Consider the following 20,306-nt stretch of genomic DNA (forward strand, 5'->3'; position numbering starts at 1 on the left):
CTCACAGAAAACTAGTCAATCTAATCACACTAGGACCACAGCCTTGTCGAACTCTATGAAACTAAGCCATGCCCGTGGGGCAACCCAAGACGGGAGGGTCATGGGGGAGAGATTTGACAGAATGTGGCCCACTGGAGAAGGGAATGGCAAACCACTTCAGTATTCTTGGCTTGAGAACCCCATGAACATTATGAAAAGGCAAAATGATAGGATACTGAAAGAGGAACTCCCCAGCTCAGTAGGTGCCCAGTATGCTACTGGAGATCAGTGGAGAAATAACTCCAGAAAGAATGAAAGGATGGAGCCAAAGCAAAAACAATACCCGGTTGTGGATGTGACTGGTGATAGAAGCAAGGTCTGATGCTGTAAAGAGCAATATTGCATAGGAACCTGGAACGTCAGGTCCATGAATCAAGGCAAATTGGAAGTGGTCAAACAAGAGATGGCAAGAGTGAATGTCGACATTCTAGGAATCAGCGAACTGAAATGGACTGGAATGGGTGAATTTAACTCAGACGACCATTATATCTACTACTGTGGGCAGGAATCCCTCAGAAGAAATGGAGTGGCCATCATGGTCAACAAAAGAGTCCGAAATGCAGTACTTGGATGCAATCTCAAAAACGACAGAATGATCTCTGTTCGTTTCCAAGGCAAACCATTCAATATCACAGTAATCCAAGTCTATGCCCCAACCAGTAATGCTGAAGAAGCTGAAGTTGAATGGTTCTATGAAGACCTACAAGACCTTTTAGAACTAACACCCAAAAAAGATGTCCTTTTCATTACAGGGGACTAGAATGCAAAAGTAGGAAGTCAAGAAACACCTGGAGTAACAGGCAAATTTGGCCTTGGAATACGGAATGAAGCAGGGCAAAGACTAATAGAGTTTTGCCAAGAAAATGCACTGGTCATAACAAACACCCTCTTCCAACAACACAAGAGAAGACTCTATACATGGACATCACCAGATGGTCAACACCGAAATCAGATTGATTATATTCTTTGCAGCCAAAGACGGAAAAGCTCTATACAGTCAGCAAAAACAAGACCAGGAGCTGACTGTGGCTCAGACCATGAACTCCTTATTGCCAAATTCAGACTTAAATTGAAGAAAGTAGGGAAAACCACTAGACCATTCAGGTATGATCTAAATCAAATCCCTTATGATTATACAGTGGAAGTGAGAAATAGATTTAAGGGCCTAGATCTGATAGATGGAGTGCCTGATGAACTATGGACTGAGGTTCGTGACATTGTACAGGAGACAGGGATCAAGACCATCCCCATGGAAAAGAAATGCAAAAAAGCAAAATGTCTGTCTGGGGAGGCCTTACAAATAGCTGTGAAAAGAAGAGAAGCAAAAAGGAAAGGAGAAAAGGAAAGATATAAGCATCTGAATGCAGAGTTCCAAAGAATAGCAAGAACAGATACGAAAGCCTTCTTCAGCGATCAATGCAAAGAAATAGAGGAAAACAACAGAATGGAAAAGACTAGGGATCTCTTCAAGAAAATCAGAGATACCCAAGGAACATTTCATGCAAAGATCGGCTCGATAAAGGACAGAAATGGTATGGACCTAACAGAAGCAGAAGATATTAAGAAGAGATGGCAAGAATACACAGAAGAACCGTACAAAAAAGATCTTCAGGACCCAGATAATCACGATGGTGTGATCACTGACCTAGAGCCAGACATTCTGGAATGTGAAGTCAAGTGGGCTTTAGAAAGCATCACTACGAACAAAGCTAGTGGAGGTGATGGAATTCCAGTTAAGCTATTCCAAATCCTGAAAGATGATGCTGTGAAAGTGCTGCACTCAATATGCCAGCAAATTTGGAAAACTCAGCAGTGGCCACAGGACTGGAAAAGGTCCGTTTTCATTCCAATCCCAAAGAAAGGCAATGCCAAAGAATGCTCAAACCACGGCACAATTGCACTCATCTCACACGCTAGTAAAGTAATGCTCAAAATTCTCCAAGCCAGGCTTCAGCAATATGTGAACCATGAATTTCCTGATGTTCAAGCTGGTTTTAGAAAAGGCAGAGGAACCAGAGATCAAATTGCCAACATCTGCTGGATCATGGAAAAAGCAAGAGAGTTCCAGAAAAACATCTATTTCTGCTTTATTGACTATGCCAAAGCCTTTGACTGTGTGGATCACAATAAACTGTGGAAAATTCTGAAAGAGATGGGAATTCCAGACCACCTGACCTGCCTCTTGAGAAACCTATATGCAGGTCAGGAAGCAACAGTTAGAACTGGACATGGAACAACAGACTGGTTCCAAATAGGAAAAGGAGTTTGTTAAGGCTGTATATTGTCACCCTGTTTATTAACTTATATGCAGAGTACATCATGAGAAATGCTGGACTGGAAGAAACACAAGCTGGAATCAAGATTGCCGGGAAAAATATCAATCACCTCAGATATGCAGATGACACCACCCTTATGGCAGAAAGTGAAGAGGAACTCAAAAGCCTCTTGATGAAAGTGAAAGTGGAAAGTGAAAAAGTTGGCTTAAAGCTCAACATTCAGAAAACGAAGATCATGGCATCCCGTCCCATCACTTCATGGGAAATAGATGGGGAAACAGTGGAAACAGTGTCAGACTTTATTTTGGGGGGCTCCAAAATCACTGCAGATGGTGACTGCAGCCATGAAATTAAAAGACGCTTACTCCTTGGAAGGAAAGTTATGACCAACCTAGATAGCATATTCAAAAGCAGAGACATTACTTTGCCAACAAAGGTCCATCTAGTCAAGGCTATGGTTTTTCCTGTGGTCATGTATGGATGTGAGAGTTGGACTGTGAAGAAGGCTGAATGCCGAAGAATTGATGCTTTTGAACTGTGGTGTTGGAGAAGACTTGAGAGTCCCTTGGACTGCAAGGAGATCCAACCAATGCATTCTGAAGGAGATCAGCCCTGGAATTTCTTTGGAAGGAATGATGCTAAAGCTGAAACTCCAGTACTTTGGCCACCTCATGTGAAGAGTTGACTCATTGGAAAAGACTCTGATGCTGGGAGGGATTGGGGGCAGGAGGAGAAGGGGATGACAGAGGATGAGATGGGTGGATGGCATCACTGACTCGATATGGATGTGAGTCTGAGTGAACTCCGGGAGTTGGTGATGGACAGGGAGGCCTGGCGTGCTGCAATTCATGGGGTCGCAAAGAGTCTGACAGGACTGAGCGACAGATCTGATCTGATTTCTATGAAATTTCTCAAGGCTGTGAAAGTACATGATTAGAAATTCCCACTACATCAACCCACTCCAGTATTCTTGCCTAGAGAATCCCATGGACAGAGGAGCCTGGTGGGCTATAGTCCATAGTGTTGCTTCAAAGAGTTGAACATGACTGAAGAGATTTAGCATGCACACACGCCTCTCTTCTATGGCAAGTCTAAACTGGGGAAGGGAGAAACCTTATATTCAGGTGTTTTATTAACAGTCCAGATTTGGCATTTCATTACTAAAATAAGGATTTTTAATGACCAAACGTGATTAGGTGATATTCAATGATCCAAGACTGAGGAGAAAAGATTGTGAAAATTATAAGGCCAATCAGAAATGTTGTCCAGCAAACAAGAAGTAGACAGGGAGCTATCCTCAGGAAAAATAAAGTGGTTTTAAAAAAAAAAAAATTTAATTCCCTTTTTTTATTGCAACATAGTTGATTTACAATGTCGTGTTAATTTGTGCTCTACAGCAAAGCGATCCAGTTATACAACCCCATGGACTGCAGCCTACCAGGCTCCTCCATCCATGGGATTTTCCAGGCAAGAGTACTGGAGTGGGGTGCCATCGCCTTCTCCATACATATATATACATTCTTTTAAATATTCTTTTCCATTATTATACTGGTAAAGTTCTCTATGCTCTACAGTAGGACCTTGTTTAAAGTTGCTTCTTAACTCCACTGTAGCCCATTCTTCTCCATTTACATAGTGGTTACATTTAGTAAATTTTATCTATTGTGATAATAAATATTTTCTCACTTCTGCCAAATGCCGTTGACTCCTTTCATATTTGTGGACTCAAACCCTCATCTTGTGATGATATGACAGTTGTAAAAATAGAACTGAAATGCTTTCTCCTCAATTTTGTTTCAAATGGATCACTCTATCCATTGGTCTTTTGGGGGTTTAGGCAGCTTGCCTAAATCTTTCTGGCAAAGGCATCCTAAGGGTTTCTTGCTTCAGAATCACTCAAATCACTTCAAGACTCTGGCTTTCCTACTTGTCATGTGATGTTACGGAGAGGGAAGAACATGAGTTAGCTTTCAGGTTCTCACCACTCTTCCCATCAAGACTATAATTTTAATCACACTTTCATCTGCTTCAACAGGATCAGCATATTGAGATAATGACTTCAGCAGTCCAATCTTTTCACATGGTTTCAATTTCATTGTACATCAGATTTTCCATGGAAATCTTAAGATGTTTCACACACCACCTTTTAAAAAAATGTTTTTCTTTGACTAAAAAAGGAATATGTGTTCATTATAAAGTACTTGAAAAATACAGAAACATTTGAAGAAGCTATCTCCCTTAACTTACCACTCAGAGTTCCCTGACTTCTAAAAAAGAGATCTGAAACAAAAAGGCCAAGAAAATCTGAATAAAGTGTGGACTTTATTTAACATTGGTTTATTATTGTGGCTAATGTGAGATGTTAACCATTGGGAAACATGTAGAGTACATGGAAATGCCATACTATCTTTACCACACTTTCTGTAAATCTAAGACTATTCTAAAAAGCTTAGCATATATATATAAATTATTTGGTATGTGCTTAGTCACTCAATCATGTCCAATTCTTTGCAACCCTATGGACTATAACCGGCCAGGCTCCTCTGTCCATGGGATTCTCCAGGCAAGAATACTGGCGTGGGTTGCTGTGCCCTTCTCCAGGGGATGTTCCTCACCCAGGGATCAAACCTGGGTCTCCTGAATTGCAGGCAGATTCTTTACCAACAGAGCCATCAGGGAAGTCCCAAAGTATTTGGTATACACATATATAAAATAAACTTTTTATTTGAGAACATATTTTTGCAATGTTCAGCACTTCATTTTTCTTCTTTGCTGGATCACGCAACATAGAATTCATCAGAATCTCTGTGCTTTTAGGACAGAAGCCTGTAGCAGTCAACAGGGCTCAAGCCGTAGTAGTAAGCATTGCTACAAACTAATTACAGAGCAGAGAGTCTATGCAGGTTAGAATACTGGAGTGGGTTGCCATTTCCTCCTCCAGAAGATCTTCCCTACCCAAGAATTAAACCTGTGTCTCTTACATCTCCTGCATTTCAGGTGGATTCTCTACCACGAGCGCCACCTGGAGGAGTAAGGACGTGAGTTAAGATCACTGGATCTTGGTGTCGCGCTTTCCCCTGAATTAAAAAAAAAAAAAACAAAGTTGATGGGGTCTGTCTACTAAAGGGTGTGAGACAGAGAGTGGGAGGTGGTTGGGAGTGAAAGGCAGGAAATGGAGACTGTTGACGATAACAAGATCTAACGCACATCTACAGGGGATCTGAGTAGAATGGGGGCTGGATCGTGGGAGGACAGCTGGGCAGGCAACTGGGAGGCCAGAGTGTTAGCAGGCTCTTCTCCAAGGATATTGAGATCATCAAGGGTCTTGCGTTGGAGAACGACAATAATCAGGCTTTAATCTTTTCTAGTGGGGAGTGATCAGGGAAGTCTGTTGGTGGCAGCAAGGTAGGATGACATGAGCTTCTCAATTCTGGCATTTTAGGAAGAAAGCAGGGGTGATTGTTTACATATGCCAATGAGGAGGGAAGGTACCCACCCTCCCTCCAGGCCCAGTGATGAGCAAGGAAAACCAGCTACCATTTGTGAAGTCTTCAAGGGAAGTCACGGCCTGGGTTTTCATTAGCACAAAAGGTGTAGGAAATTTGAGGAAATAGAGGCTATTTTACCAAAAATGTTCCATGAATCCCAGGGTAGTGGCAGGCTGGGGAGAGAGTCGGTGGTGGACTGTACAGAGCTGTAGGGGGATAGCTAGGTTTTCCATTTTGAATACTGATGAAAATAGAGATAACCGGGCAAACATAAACGTATTCAAATGCTATGACTCGATGTAAAAGACACTTTCATGCACTCACCATGGCAGCATGAAGCTCAAATTGTTTAGCCATCCACAGAGGAAGTTGCACCAAAAAGCGCCACCATGATATACTAAAAATATTTACTAAGTTGTGGCTTACGGGTGCAAATTCCTGGTGGAATAAAATGTCAGGGGCACATGATTATTGGCATAAAATTCCATAGTTCTTCACTGTTAGTCAGTTTCTCCCTTAGCAAACTGATTCAGAGAGTCAGATGACAGTCATCTGGGTGGTTTCCTTATGTTGGATCTGTCTTGAATCATTCCATTGTCTATTTATCTGTTCTTGATGAAAGTTGATACAAGTTTTAATACATTTTATCTATATATGGCCTGATGTGTCCTTGAAATAAAATCACTTTCAGGGAAATACTGTGCACCCAGTATAAAGCCAGAGAAGCAGATGTGACCTACTCTCCTACTGCTTCACATACATTTATAAATGAACCTGACAACAGATTTTCTGGTTTTTACAGGGTGCAGTAGAGTTCAGTGAGCATGTGGCTTATTTAAGGGCTTTCCCGGTGGCTCAGTGGTAAAAATATCTGACTGCAATGCAGGAGAGGCAGGAGATGTGGGTTCAAACCCTGAGTCAGGAAGAGCCCCTGGAGGAGGGCATGGCAACCCACTCCAGTATTCTTGCCTGGAGAATCCTATGGACAGAGGAGCCTGGCGATCTACAGTCCAGAGGGTCACAAAGAGTCAGACACGACTAAAGTGACACTCATGTGGCTTATTTAATCTGCAGCCTTCATTTTTCTTTTCTTGATATTGTCCTTCTAAGTAAACTTATTAGGTGAAATAGGGAAAGAGAGATACAAAATATCAGTGAAAAAAGCTTACAAAATTATTTTGTAAAATATATCTCTTTATCTAGCAGTAGGAAAAAAAAGACTAGAAATAACCCCAAAATATCAAAATTGGTTGTCAATGACAGAACGGTGGGTGTTTGTTTGACTCCTTTGAATGCATTTTACTAGCTGTGTGGTGCCTAATGTAAAAGGTGGGGACATCAGTTAGTGTGGGTATGAAGGAACCGATGAGTAATTCTTAAACTGAAGGCTTGGATAGAAAACACTTAACCTTGTCTACAAAATGCCTTCAGTCTGTTTTGCATTGATGCATAATTGATTTACAATGCTAATTTCTCTGTCCAGAAAAGTGATTCAGTTATGTATATATAGGGCTTCCCAGGTGGTGCTAGTGGTAAAGAATCCGTCTGCTGATGCGGGAGATGCAAGAGATGCAGTTTTGATCCCCGGGTCAGGAAGATCCCCTGGAGGAGGAAATGGCAACTCACTCCACTATTCTTGTCTGGAAAACCCAATGGACAGAGTAGCCTGGTGAGTACGGGCCACGGGGCCACAAAGAGTCAGACAAAACTGAACAACTGAACACAACACACACATACACACATATATTATACATACATACATACATATATATACACATTATTTTGTATATTCTTTCCTATAATGGTTTATCATGGGATATTGAATATAGTTCCCTGTGTTTTACATTAGGACGTTATAGTTTATCCGAAACACCTTCAGTCTTACTGTTATGGTTTTTGGCATACTGTAGATTTTCTAAAATTTATCAAATTCCACAAAACGCCCTTGCTTTGTGTAAAAGGTAATTTATTTGTATCAAGAACTATAGATTGCTTCAGTTTAGCACATATATAGAATGATTGCCTTTCTAAATGATTCTGTTTATACCCACACCTGAGATGTATGTGGTCCTCGTGCCCTAAATGTGGCCTTTAGTACGTAAGCATCTTGACATGTTTGTGTCTCTCCTGTGCAGTGTGGGGACTCTGAGACTCTATCCCTATGTCAACCACAAGTTGCAGCCAGTAATGAGGGTCCCTGGGAATGGAGGTCCCATAGCTAAAAGACTTAGTTTATTAGTCTGGAGTAAATACAGATAATTCATGAATTTGCATGTTGTTCAGTATTCATCACCCAACCTCCTCCTTGGGCTGCACAACTCTGAACAAATATATATTATGTATTAACAATGACAGCACTGAGTGATGAGGGTAAGGTACATATGAGAATAGAGAACCTGTGATGGCAAGGTTCAGGAAGAGCTGCCTAAGGAAAAGCACCTCATGTTTGATGCTTAGCATTCATCTTAGTGAGCTTCCCAGCTGGCGCTAGTGGTAAAGAATCCTCCTGCCAATGAAGGAGACTTAAGAGACCTGAGTTCGATCCCTGGATTGGGAAGATCCCCTGGAGTAAAAAATGGCAACCCATTCCAGTATTCTTGCCTGGAAAATTCCATGGATAAGAGGAGCCTGGCGGGCAGAAGAGATGGCCAGGCTACAGTCCACGGGGCTGCAAAGAGTCGGACACGATGGAACGACTGAACACACTCACATTCATTTTAGTGCCTGGCACACAGGGCAAGCTCACTGAACCTTCCTGACTAGTGACAGAGAGGCTGCCCCTAGATGACGAAGCAGGAGTTAGTGGCAAGGGAAGGGTGGGGAGGATGTGGTGTAGATGGGATTTCTGGGTAAAAGGGGCAGCAGGTAAGGGGCAAGGGAGAGAGACTGAAGGAATGATAATGAGGAAGGATAATGACCCAACCTGACTCGAGGAGAAGGTGCCTTAGCCTGTTCAGACAGCTGTGACAAGGCACCAGAGACTGGGTGGCTTATACACAACAGAAACTTCTTCATCACAGTTCTGGAGGTTTGAAGTTCAAGGCCAGGATGCCAGCACAGTCAGATTCTGATGGGAGCCCTCCTCCAGGGTGCAAATGGCCAACTTTTTTGCTCTATCTTCACATGGTGGAAGGGGCAAGGGAGCTCTCAGGGGTCTTTTTAAAATTCAATTTTATTTTTTTATTGAAGTATAGTTGACTTACAATGTTGTGTTAGTTCTGGGCATACAGCAAAGTGATTCATTCATTCATATGTATATGAATATTTTATATGTATATAATATATATATATATATATATATTCTTCTTCAGATTCTTTTAGAGTGTTTTGTAGGGGCAATAAACTCTACTCATGAAGGCCTGCCCTCATGACCTAATCACTCACCCCAAACTTCACTCCAAAGACCATAACCTTGGAGCTAGGATTTCAACATGAACTTTGGGGGCCAGATTCAATCTATGACACTATGTCTGAACTGGGACGGGTAAATCAGCAGAGAGAAGCACGCTGAGGACTAAGCAGGGGTTATTATATCATGGAAAGTTTTGAGTTTATCACAAAGGCTTTAGTTAACAGTTTCATTTTTGAAGCAGGAAAATAAAAACCCGATCCATTGACTTTGGCAAGATGACTCAAGACCGCATTTTAGAGACTGACAGCTGGAGGATGGAGGACCAGTTGGAAGGTCGTTGCTATGAGCTAGGTGAGGAATGGGGAGCCAGGGCTGGTGGAAATGGAGCCACTAGACCGGGAGAGAGGACACACGGGGGCTGGCGACACATGATGGTGGGCAAGGCAGAAAGGGTGAGGGGATGGACAGGCTTCCAACTTGGGAAATGAAGGAAACAGTCACGACATTTAATGACCAGAGCAGGGCAAGAGGAATCACACGTTTTGGGGGTGATGGAACAGGATGACAGGTTTGGATGTTCTGAATCTGCTTGTGATTTCCGGGTGGAGATATTTAGCTGGAGTTGGGAGTGAGGGGTAGTTAGACAAGGGATCTCAGCTGACTTAAGAGCGATTCTCCAGAGGCAGGAGGAGAAGCCAGGGACAGTTTCACAGATGCTGAGAAAAGAACCTCAAGAGAGTGGTCAACATAACCAAATGTGGCGGAGATTGAAAGACACAAAAAGAGAATTAACCACCCCATTCAGTAAGAGGCAAGAAACGACCCTTACAGAAGTGGCTCAGTGAGTGTTGGGGACAATTAAGAAGCAGGGGTGCCATGCTGACTCTTCCTCTAAGATTTATTGTAGAGGCTCAGGATTGTAGGATGGATTTCCAGTACTTGCTATTTTATCTTTCTATAGCCTCTTCTTGAGGCTGATGACTCATGCATTAAAAAAGCAAGGAGAGAAAACAGGAACTCAACTTTCCAGGGGACTGGCAGCCCGTCTGGCCAACTGGAAGGGCCTCATCTTCTCATGGTCTTCGGTCTCAGGATGCTGGGCAGCTGACTTCCCCACTGATGGTTATCAACAGCAGGCAGCTAAGCTCAGATCCTAGGCCTGCTTTTCTAAAGCTGTCATGCTCATCCTGCAAACAAGCGATGGCAATGGGTGAATGGCACCTCTCTCCTGGGCACAGAGCATCCAGCTGTACCCTGGCTAGTGGATCGAGACCTACCCTTCTGCTGGGAGGAGTATCAGTCTGGGCTAAAGGACACCATGGATGTCACTTGGGATGAAGCAATTAAAAAGAAGACTCAAGCACAAAACAAAGCAGACTCAAAAAATAAAAAGACCCATCATAATAGACAGGGTCTTACCAGTAAAGAGAAATGCCATCTTTTAATGACATTAAAAATCTGACCTGACATGCGGCTCTAGCAACAAGCAGGTTGAGCCAACATAACCCATCTTGCTATAAACACCGAGAAAACTAAAGTGAGCACCAAATTATTTTTAAGTCACATGTCTAAGCTTTTAAGAATGAAAGTGATAAAATGAAAAGCCTACCCCAAAGGCTCACATTGATGTGACTTTTGAGGAGGGAGGGGGAGGGGGAGGGGGAAAAGGCAGGGGCAGGGGAGCTGGTCCTGTGTGCAATCTTCTTTCTATGAAAAAAAAGAAAAACTTTAAACCTAATGTGGCAAAGCAAAAACACCTATTCTGAGTGGTGGGCACATAAGAATCTGTCTTAATGTTCTGTACTGAACTATATGCTTGAAATAGCTTGTAAAGTCTTATTTTTAAGCATTGGCTAAACAATGTTTTCCTATTACTCCCTTTTCTAACTGAGGGGAATGAAGTTATTGTTAAATAGAAAGTCAGCACATAGTAGAACAAAACTTGTGTAACTCTCCTTTTTATTCTATTTGTGTAAACACTATAAATCTCTTGACATATGCTTTTCTCATTGGAAAAGACCCTGATGCTGGGAGACTGCAGGCAAAAGAAGGGGCTAGCAGAGGATAAGATGATCAGATGGCATTACCAACTCAGTGGATATGAACTTGAGCAAACTCCAGGAGATAGTGGAGGGCAGGAACCTGCATGCTGCAACCCATGGGGTCGCAAAGAGTTGGACACGACTTAGCGATTGAATAGTAACCACAAACTGTTTTTCTAATTAGTTCCCCTTGCACCTCTTTCTCAGCCCAATAAAACGCTTCCTTGCAAACCCAAGTGCCAACTCCTCTGTGCCTCTTCCTGCCCCCCGACCCCGCCAATAGTTCTTGCCTCTAATAAAGCATTTACTATATTATATGGTGACTATTTATTAGCTCTTCAATGGCAAGGACCTGATTTAGTCTTTCATTACCTAATACATTGGGCTGGAACTCATTAAATAATTGTGGAATGAAGAATTGATAGAAAAAAATACAAAACCTCTTACAATGTTCATCTATAAACAAGGGGAGTCCTGTTATTACCTGGCCTCCCAGCCTCTCCTACTGTGAAGTGAATCAAGTTACCTTCACTGCTGAGCCTGTCAGGACAAGCTGATGGAGGTACTGTGTTGGCGGGCAATTCCTAGTCATGGCTCAATTTCACGAACTTCCATGTGGGGTCATTCAAACCTGCCGTCACTGCCTTCCAACAAGAAAGGACTGAAACTGGACTTACTCATAGGTATTCATCTAGCATCTCTGTACAAAAGTACAATGTAATATGTTTTCCCCACAGCTGTCCAAGACCGCATCTGCAAGAACCGGAAGTGCACTCCAAAATTCCCTTAAGTTTGTAATCACGGTACAGAGACCGAGTGGCTGTCCCAACACTCTGCTTTACAAAAGCAAAAACCAGATCCAGATACAAGTGCAGTGGACATGCCAACAGCAGGACTGGGAAAGTCAACTCTTTTTCTTTGTAATTGAGGACAGGCAGCATCTTCCTCACTTTGCTGTTTGTTCTTTTAGAACATAAAGTCGCTGAGTCATGTCCAACTCTTGACTCCATGAACTGAAGCATGCCAGGCTCCTCTGTCCTCCGCTATCTCCTGGAATTTGCTCAAGATCATGTCCATTGAGTCAGTGATGCCATTGAACTATCTCATCCTCTGCTGCTATATACTACTAACCTAAGGTTGTTCTGTCTCCCCAAGTGTTTATAACTGACAATAGTTTCTTTTTAATCTTTTTTAAACCAGTTAAAAAGTCAATGACTCCTGGGAGTATTACCACCCAACTGAAGAATCCTTCAATGAAACAGACCATTACTTCTCATGACCATTACTTCTCGGATAGTCAGCTCTAGAGACTGAATTTAAAGGCTCTGCAATTAGCAAACACACACATATATATTTTAAACTACTGTTTAATCATTTTTAAAGACACACAAATTAGAAAAAAAACAATTAGATGTTCAGTTAAAAACATCTTTGAAACCCAGCAATAAGCTACCAGGGCAGCTCTTGGGACACAGACTAGAAACGTGTGGTTATGAAACATCACGTCACAGTGTAACGGACACAGTGGTAGTTTTCATTTACCAGACAACAGGAACTATTTCATGGATCTGTCAAAAAATAACACTTCTTTAAAAAAATATTTTGGAATCATAAAAACATAAAGCACAGAACACCACGATCTATTTGTTCTCCCCCAGGGACGGCAAGCGAAGGGCTTTGAATACCAGCTGCTGGAGCTCGGAGCCCCTCATGTTGGGGTGAAAATGTTCAACTACTCCTATGCAGACATCAAGATGCAACCTTTAAAGGAAGGCAGGAATGAAATCACACATTTCCACACTCTATGGAGGAGGGTTTCTCTTGTTTCGCCACAATTATTTTTATTTTCATTCCTATTGCTTTCCATCATGCTCCTGCAGGTCTGGGGAGACAGCTGTGTACAGGTGACTGGAGATGGAGCAAGTGTGTGCTAGACACTTGATTCCTCTGTCCTGTAATAAAAAGTCAGGAGCAAATGTACTTTGATGACAAACCTGTAGATACAGAACCAGAAATACTTAATATCATAAAAGAAGCATATCTGGAATTCTTTACATGTGTTTGCCCTTGAGTAAGAAAAAACAAAGAGGAATATTAACAGATCAAGTTCTCAAAGTAACTCCAGCACAGAGACTGGGCAGGATACAGTCATTTATGACTCCAGTAAAAGGCAGCCAGTCACTTTTTCCATTTCAAATGTGTTATGAAGAAAATGGTTAGTTATTCCACTGATGGTGCTCCCTAACTTTTGGTTTTCCATTATTATTTCCATTTCTTTTTATAGTAGCAAAATCTGATAAAATGTGACTGGGGGGATGGTTATGCATCACCGAGTAAGCTTTAGCTAGTCATTTTGCATGGATCTTTATACTCTCATTCATAGAACATAAAGCCTCAGGGTTTTTTATTTCTTTGCTTTATAAAAGATGTACTGAAAGAAGGCAGTTATAATGTTTTAAAGGCAAGACAAATTAGTTGGCATAAAAATGTGTCTTTAGGCTCCATTTCAGAAAGCCTTCTCAATCAATGACCTGTAGAGTCAGTTCTTTACTGGGGTTTGCATAATGTTAAAAACCTCTTAAAATAAATATTATTTGAAAATATATAAAAACATTATTAAGCAGCCCACCAAGTAAAATGTAATTGGCTGCACGCTCTGTACAAGAGCCTGAAAAAGCAGCTTAGTCATTGATTCTAAGAGCAGTCCTACAAAATGCCAATGTGGAAAATTTCATTTAAAATTTTCTTCTGTAATAAATTACTATAAATAGATTTGTCTACGTGGTGCTGAAGAAAAACACCATAGAGACCCTCTGCATCCTAGTCTTGCAAATCCACATTTCAGAGTGGCATCTCTTTAATGCCAATCTTCCTCTTCCCGATAAGGAGTGTGCCCTGTTACACTAGCACTTTTACAAGGAAGGGCTACAGAAAGCAGAACTTCAGCATCTAACTTAAGTGTATAAACAAGCAGGTGTTTGTTAAATGTACACCGGGTTAAGTGTAGCTTTATTAGGTCCTTGAGGGCAGTTAGGATTACATTTCACAGTGTTATTTAGAAATAATTCTGCACCTCCGTCAAATTTGGTATATTCAACTTCAGCCAGGATGGACTATTAGTGGCTGAATAAAACTCCACAAAATACTGGTTTATATCTAAAACTTGGGACAAATGCTTCGCTGACACAGTAATAAGAGGCACCATTCTGAAACAATTATTCTCTCAAGTAATTTTTTTCTTTCAACTAAAATGCAGAACTCTTCAAATCAATAAACTAGTAATTTAGGACAACTTAAAATAAGGAAACAAAAAAAGCAAAAATGGCCAGAGGTGGTCATGAATTTACAAATGAAATTTACAAGGTATACATTTTAAACAGGAAAGATTCTTGTCCTATATGTCATCTAGTCCTTGAATAAAAGTATACATTTTAGGATTATTTTAATGGCAACATTTTAAAGTAATTATTTTCTGTAGTTTAGAATAAGGTATAACTAAGTTTTCTTTAAATGAAATAATATTCGAGAAGTTGATAAACCCTGTCCAATAAAACTGTCAATTCATTAAAGTATTTTTTAGCACGTATCTTCTTCAATTGTACATAGCACAGACAGAAACCAAAAAAGCAGAGAAAGCAAAAAGAGAAAATACTTTCTTCAGTGGACATTATTTCATTATGAAAGCTTCATTTTAAGGGCTGTATTCAGTAGAAATGGAATGCTGCCATGCCTTCTGAGTTAATGGATTGTAAGGTTTTCCTCTGTTGCCTCAAAAACCTTTTGAAAAGTCAGGGCTTTGAGCTCAAGTTGTCAAAGTAAATGACCATGAAGATAATCCTGATGGTAACTCTTACAGATGCTGCAAATGGTTTCCAATCGTTACAAACACAACTGCTTATAAACTTTGGGAACTCACCCTCTGGGCTTCCTTCTTAAGGAAATTTCCTCTGGAGGGCAGGTCACATGTCCAAGTCACAAAGCTCCCTAATGACAGTGTCTCATGAATGCCCAGGTCTCCTCCCAGGACAATCAGTGCTTTGGTGTGGGTTACCTGCATTTTTGATTTATATATGTATATGTACATATATATATATATATATATACACACACACACACATATATATAAAAGTTTAACTTCTCTATTTTATTTTTGGCCATGCCACACAGCTGCAGGATCTTTAGTTCTCCAACCAGGGATCAGACCCGTGCCCCCTGCATTGGAAGCTTGGCATCCTAACCACTGGACCACCAGGGAAATCCCTTACCTTCATATTTAAAAACCATTCTTTAATACTGTGATTTTTTCCCCTCAAACCTGGTATCTGTGGAATTTCACATAGTGGGAATCAATTAACAAAAATACTTTTTTAACCAAAAGTATGGTGGAGGCATAAGTGGTGGCTGGACATTTTGGAAGCCAAATAAACCTTCTCTATTATACTGGGTATTTTAGAAGCTAAACAAATTTCTTCAATTACCCTGAGCTCCGATTAAAAATGTTTATTTTAAAAACTAAGAAAAAGCCATTTGTAAAATGGTGACAGGTGAGATACATCAAAATAAATTAACTGCCATGGTTTCAAAAACTAAAACTGTGGGAAAAAGAATTATTTTGTTCATTTTCTCCCTGAGTAGTAAAATAATAACCAAAAATATAACTGGAGTGGTTTCATGATAATTGAAGAATAAAGAAATAATATAAATATGAACTGAATCCTGTTGATTAAAAAAGCAATCATATATTACAATGAATCCCTTTAACACAGAGATATACCAGTTTTCAATTCTTCTACCATAATTAGAAGTAAAGTATTAACCCTTACAACACTTCAAGTAGATATATTCAATTTATAGAGCAGGAAAAGTCTCTTCTTGAGGAGGAAGGTCAAGCTGAGAATCAGAATTCTTTAGTTTGTCTTCTAGATTGCATACTTACAAATTCTCCAAAATTTTTGATTCTCCAAAAATCAAAAACCCATGTCATACAGAAACAAAAATCTAGATAATCCAGGGGGATGGAAATCAGTAGAACTGTATATATGTATATGATGTAGTATTTTCAAAGTAATTGGAAAATTCATCAACTGCCTTGCTTTCTAGATGGTAGTGCTATGATAACATTCACTGAGCAAAAAAATAGCTAAGAGTGATAATAGGTTTCAGTTCAGTTCAGTCGCTCAGTCGTGTCCGACTCTTTGCGACCCCATGAATCACAGCATACCAGGCCACCCTGTCCATCACCAAGGTTTACAGGCTGAGAAATTAAATATAATCAGATAATAGAACTAAATCATGATTATTTGTTAATGGCTAGGCAGGCTGAACAAAAAAAGCTTTTATTACACTTTCTTGTTTTCATTTATGACATGCCTGCTGCTGCTGCTAAGTTGCTTCAGTTGTGTCCAACTCTGTGCGACCCCATAGATGGCAGCCCACCAGGCTCCGCCGTCCCTGGGATTCTCCAGGCAAAAACATGCCTAGACCTGTCTTTTACTCTCTCTGTGTTTTTTAAATAGTGATCAGATTCTCTGCAGCATTAAATGGAGGAGGCATGGTATGGGGTTGGGGCGGGGGGAGCAGATACTTTCCATGATTACTCTTTTCTAGCCTCTCAAATTCCACAGCTCACTTAAATTCAAGTGTGTGGGAAAACAGAGAAATTTATTTAGCCATCCATCCTTTCCTAGGAGGTAACAGGGCATGGCTAACTAACCTCATCAGGTGTGGGGAAAAAATTACCTTTAGAAAAGTAAAAACATTTCATATCAACAAAGACAAGGTTATTGCTAAAGTTCTGGGAAGGTATTTTTGCTGATTAGACCTCAGAAGTTCCAAGCACATTTCCTTTTCCTTTAGTCTTGAAATGAAATACTACACAGCTTAAGCCAAAGAGTTGTTTTGTCATTAACTTTCATTTGCAAATTTATTAATGACAAGGGAAGAAAAAAAAAAGACTCATCATAGATAGACAATTTGCATTTCATTTAAAAATTTAAGGCAAAAAAGAAAATAAATTCCACAAAAGAAGGGTCACAGAAAACTGAAGTCAGAAGACCCTGCCCATCCTTCTCCCTGTCGGCCCATCATTCATCACCCTGGGCCACCGGAACCCTGATACCAAGCTGGCACCACAACCCTCTCCTCTGCTTTCATTGCTGAAGCATCATAAGACTGTGGGATCAAAGGAGGAACCCAGCCACTGAAGGCAAAATGAATTATGGTGAAAATGGCCTGTAAGATAAAAAGCACATTTTCTGCTTTAAGAATCTGAAACTCGTTAACGAGAGTCAACGGTAAAACTTTCACGAGAGAAGTTAAACGAGTTTAGAAATTAATTTATATTGTTCTCTACAAAGGTGGCTCAGATCCAATGGCTTTGAAGTTTCTGTTTTCCTAAAACGTAACCAAATACGAATTCAACTGTTCAAGGGTTAAAAAAGTGATTCGCTAGACAGTAATTTCACTCAATGATGTCTCTTTCAAAGCCTTTAAGCAATCTCCCGCTATTACTTTCATTATCCTTTTATAATTCTATATAATTTATGTTTGATACATCTCTTAAAAATCCAACGTGATTATAAAGTTATTAAACTTTTATGTCTTACAGGATCACACAGAACTCAGGTAAATCGGGGTGAAGAGCACTTCCACTGAGCCTCGGACCCGTGCCATGTGCAGGCGTGTGTACAAACACAGGTGCCACGGGCCAGGTGCAGCGCTTCATTCACGCCTTCCTTCTTTCATTTGTCATCTTCTCTCTTTTTTGAAGAAGAAGAATAAGCTTAAAATATCACATCACCAACCTTTTATTATGTTTAAGGAATCCTTCCTTGAGGGTTCTCTCACTGACACAGGGTGATCAAATTCTCCAGGAAAATAAACTACCTACAATTTGGCATCCACCACTGCTTACAGTTCTGCTACATACTGTAGTCATCTGAGAAACTTTAGGAAAACCCTTCAAATACTGCGATGTTCATTGCATTTTAAAGTATCCACAATCTTAAGTAATTCTATTCAAATTCTTCTGGAATTCCTGTGCAGCACACAACAGCAAATAGTGAAAGAGCGTTCACACAATGCCACACTTGAAAAGACCATTTAGGAAACAACAGTTTAGGAAATAGAGGGTTTAAGGCAAGACATTCATTTGGAGAAGTTAATTTTTCTCAGTCATCCAGAGTGACACGATTATTTTTCCCTCTCTCAGTGCCTTGGGACACACAGCGTACATTCAGCAACAGGGCACACATACGACCCTACGGACATATGCTGAGGTCCTGAGTGCCCACTGAAATAATGGAAATATTTTTCGATAAGGCGTGGCCCACCAGACATGGCATGGGAGGGGTATTTCGCCCCATTTCCAAGCTGGTATACAGGGAATTGCCTACCTAAAACCGGCCGATTTCCCCCCATGTGATCCCTTCCCCAACAGACACAGACCCCTTGAAAGGTGCTAAGATTGGTTCCCCTTAACATACAGAAAATAGCCATCAGAGTGCTTTCCTCATCATTGCTTTAATGATGAATGTCTAGAAGTTATTTCTTGATTCTGATTGCAAATACTGTTTGTTGTGAAAAAACTATTCTGTCCCAAAGAATTGTCTTTTTCATCAAACTTTTTGGATCGTGACAGCTGAACGTTTTCATGTGTACTCTTTCCTTTCTGAGTTTTTTTCACCGGCAACAACAATAATACTAAGATACAAGCAAAGTGAAGGCTGTAATACCAGGAGCTAAAAGAAAAAAAGGAAAAGTTTACTTTATTAGATTCCGATAATTAACAAGACCTGATTTGACATCTGTCACAACTGTCCCAAGCCCCTTAGGATGTGTATATTTATTACATTATTCTAGAAGAACAATCCCCCTTGGATGAAACTCAAATCATGTATGCCTATGGGTATTTATAAAGCACTGTACAAACCTAGGCCAATTACAAGCATGATACTAGACATCATATTACATTCCTTTGTAAGGGTCCTAAGGCCAGAACTAAATAAAACAAAAATAAAAATTTACTTATTAATAGCTGCATAGATCTGAAAATATCTCTCAAATCTACAGAGTCAAATATTGAGTAAAGAATACAGGTGGTAAAGACACAGTAAAACCCTTGCTTACTACATACTGTCCCTAATTAAATAGTCACACATATTCCAGTGATGTCATGTTGTCGTTGTGAAAGTCGTCAGTCGTGTCAGGCTCTTTGTGACCCCATGACTATACAGTCCACGGAATTCTCCAGGCCAGAATACCGGAGTGGGTAGCCTTTCCTTCTCTAGGGGATCTTCCCAACCCAGGGATTGAACCCAGGTCTCCCGCATTGCAGGCGGAATCTTTACCAGCTGAGCCACAAGGGAAGCCCAAGAATACTGGAGTGGGTAGCCTTCTCCAGAGGATCTTCCCAACCCAGGAATCAAACCAGGGTCTCCTGCACTGCACGCAGATTCTTTACCAACTGAGCTATCACAGAAGCCCAGTGATGTAACAGATAAGCAATATAGCTTCTTGATGGTTACTGTCACAAAATAAAGATCACATTATTAAAAATACTATTAGAAGTATCATGCCTCAAATTAAATATAAACCAATGTGACCTACTGCTTCTATAGCTGTAAATCTCAATGTTCCTGAGACAGAATATCCAATCAATAGCTCAATCACATTTAAACATATGTAATAATTCTGTGAAAATGGAAATTTTTAGCAGGAGTTACTTATGTCTTCCCATATGACTCTTATCATATTCAATTCAATAATTCTGTGACCATATACTCTTGCTGTCATTCTAAATGCTAGGGTAATAGAGAATTTATGAAAGAATAAAGCTTTTGATCTCAGATCACTATCTAATACAGGGGAGGGGAATTTGGTGGGTGAGGGAGAGAAGACAAATAGGTAAAATATGGAATTCAAAATAATAATTTCTATCATGTAGAGATGACAATAATTCCTCTAGAGAAGGAAATGGCAACCCACTCCATTATTCTTGCCTGGGAAATCCCATGAACAGAGAAGTCTGATGGGCTACAGCCCATGGGATCACAGAGTCAGGCATGACTGACCGACTAACAACAACAAGAGCTGACAATGTACCAGTGAA

At 40.5% G+C, this 20,306-nt stretch overlaps 1 protein-coding gene across 8 annotated transcripts in view; it reads right to left on the reverse strand.

Moving 5' to 3' along the window:
* Nucleotides 1-12,546: 12,546 nt before the first annotated feature.
* MBOAT2 (membrane bound glycerophospholipid O-acyltransferase 2) overlaps nt 12,547-20,306 on the reverse strand; it is a 108,631-nt gene continuing 100,871 nt past the window's right edge. For 4 of the 8 annotated variants that reach the window (XM_086325528.1, XM_086325524.1, XM_086325530.1 and 1 more), the window contains one exon: nt 12,547-18,936. In XM_086325528.1, the coding sequence (XP_086181654.1) occupies nt 18,711-18,936 (226 nt within the window). In that variant the 3' untranslated portion in view covers nt 12,547-18,710. The remainder of the gene's footprint in view (nt 18,937-20,306) is intronic. The other 4 variants (XR_015136398.1, XR_015136397.1, XM_086325526.1 and 1 more) reach the window with 4 other exon arrangements.

Source organism: Bos grunniens, chromosome 11, assembly GCF_055505025.1.
Source record: "Bos grunniens cultivar Pamir isolate PY7600 chromosome 11, Bosgru_T2T1.0, whole genome shotgun sequence".
In the NCBI taxonomy this organism is placed as follows: domain Eukaryota; kingdom Metazoa; phylum Chordata; class Mammalia; order Artiodactyla; family Bovidae; genus Bos; species Bos grunniens.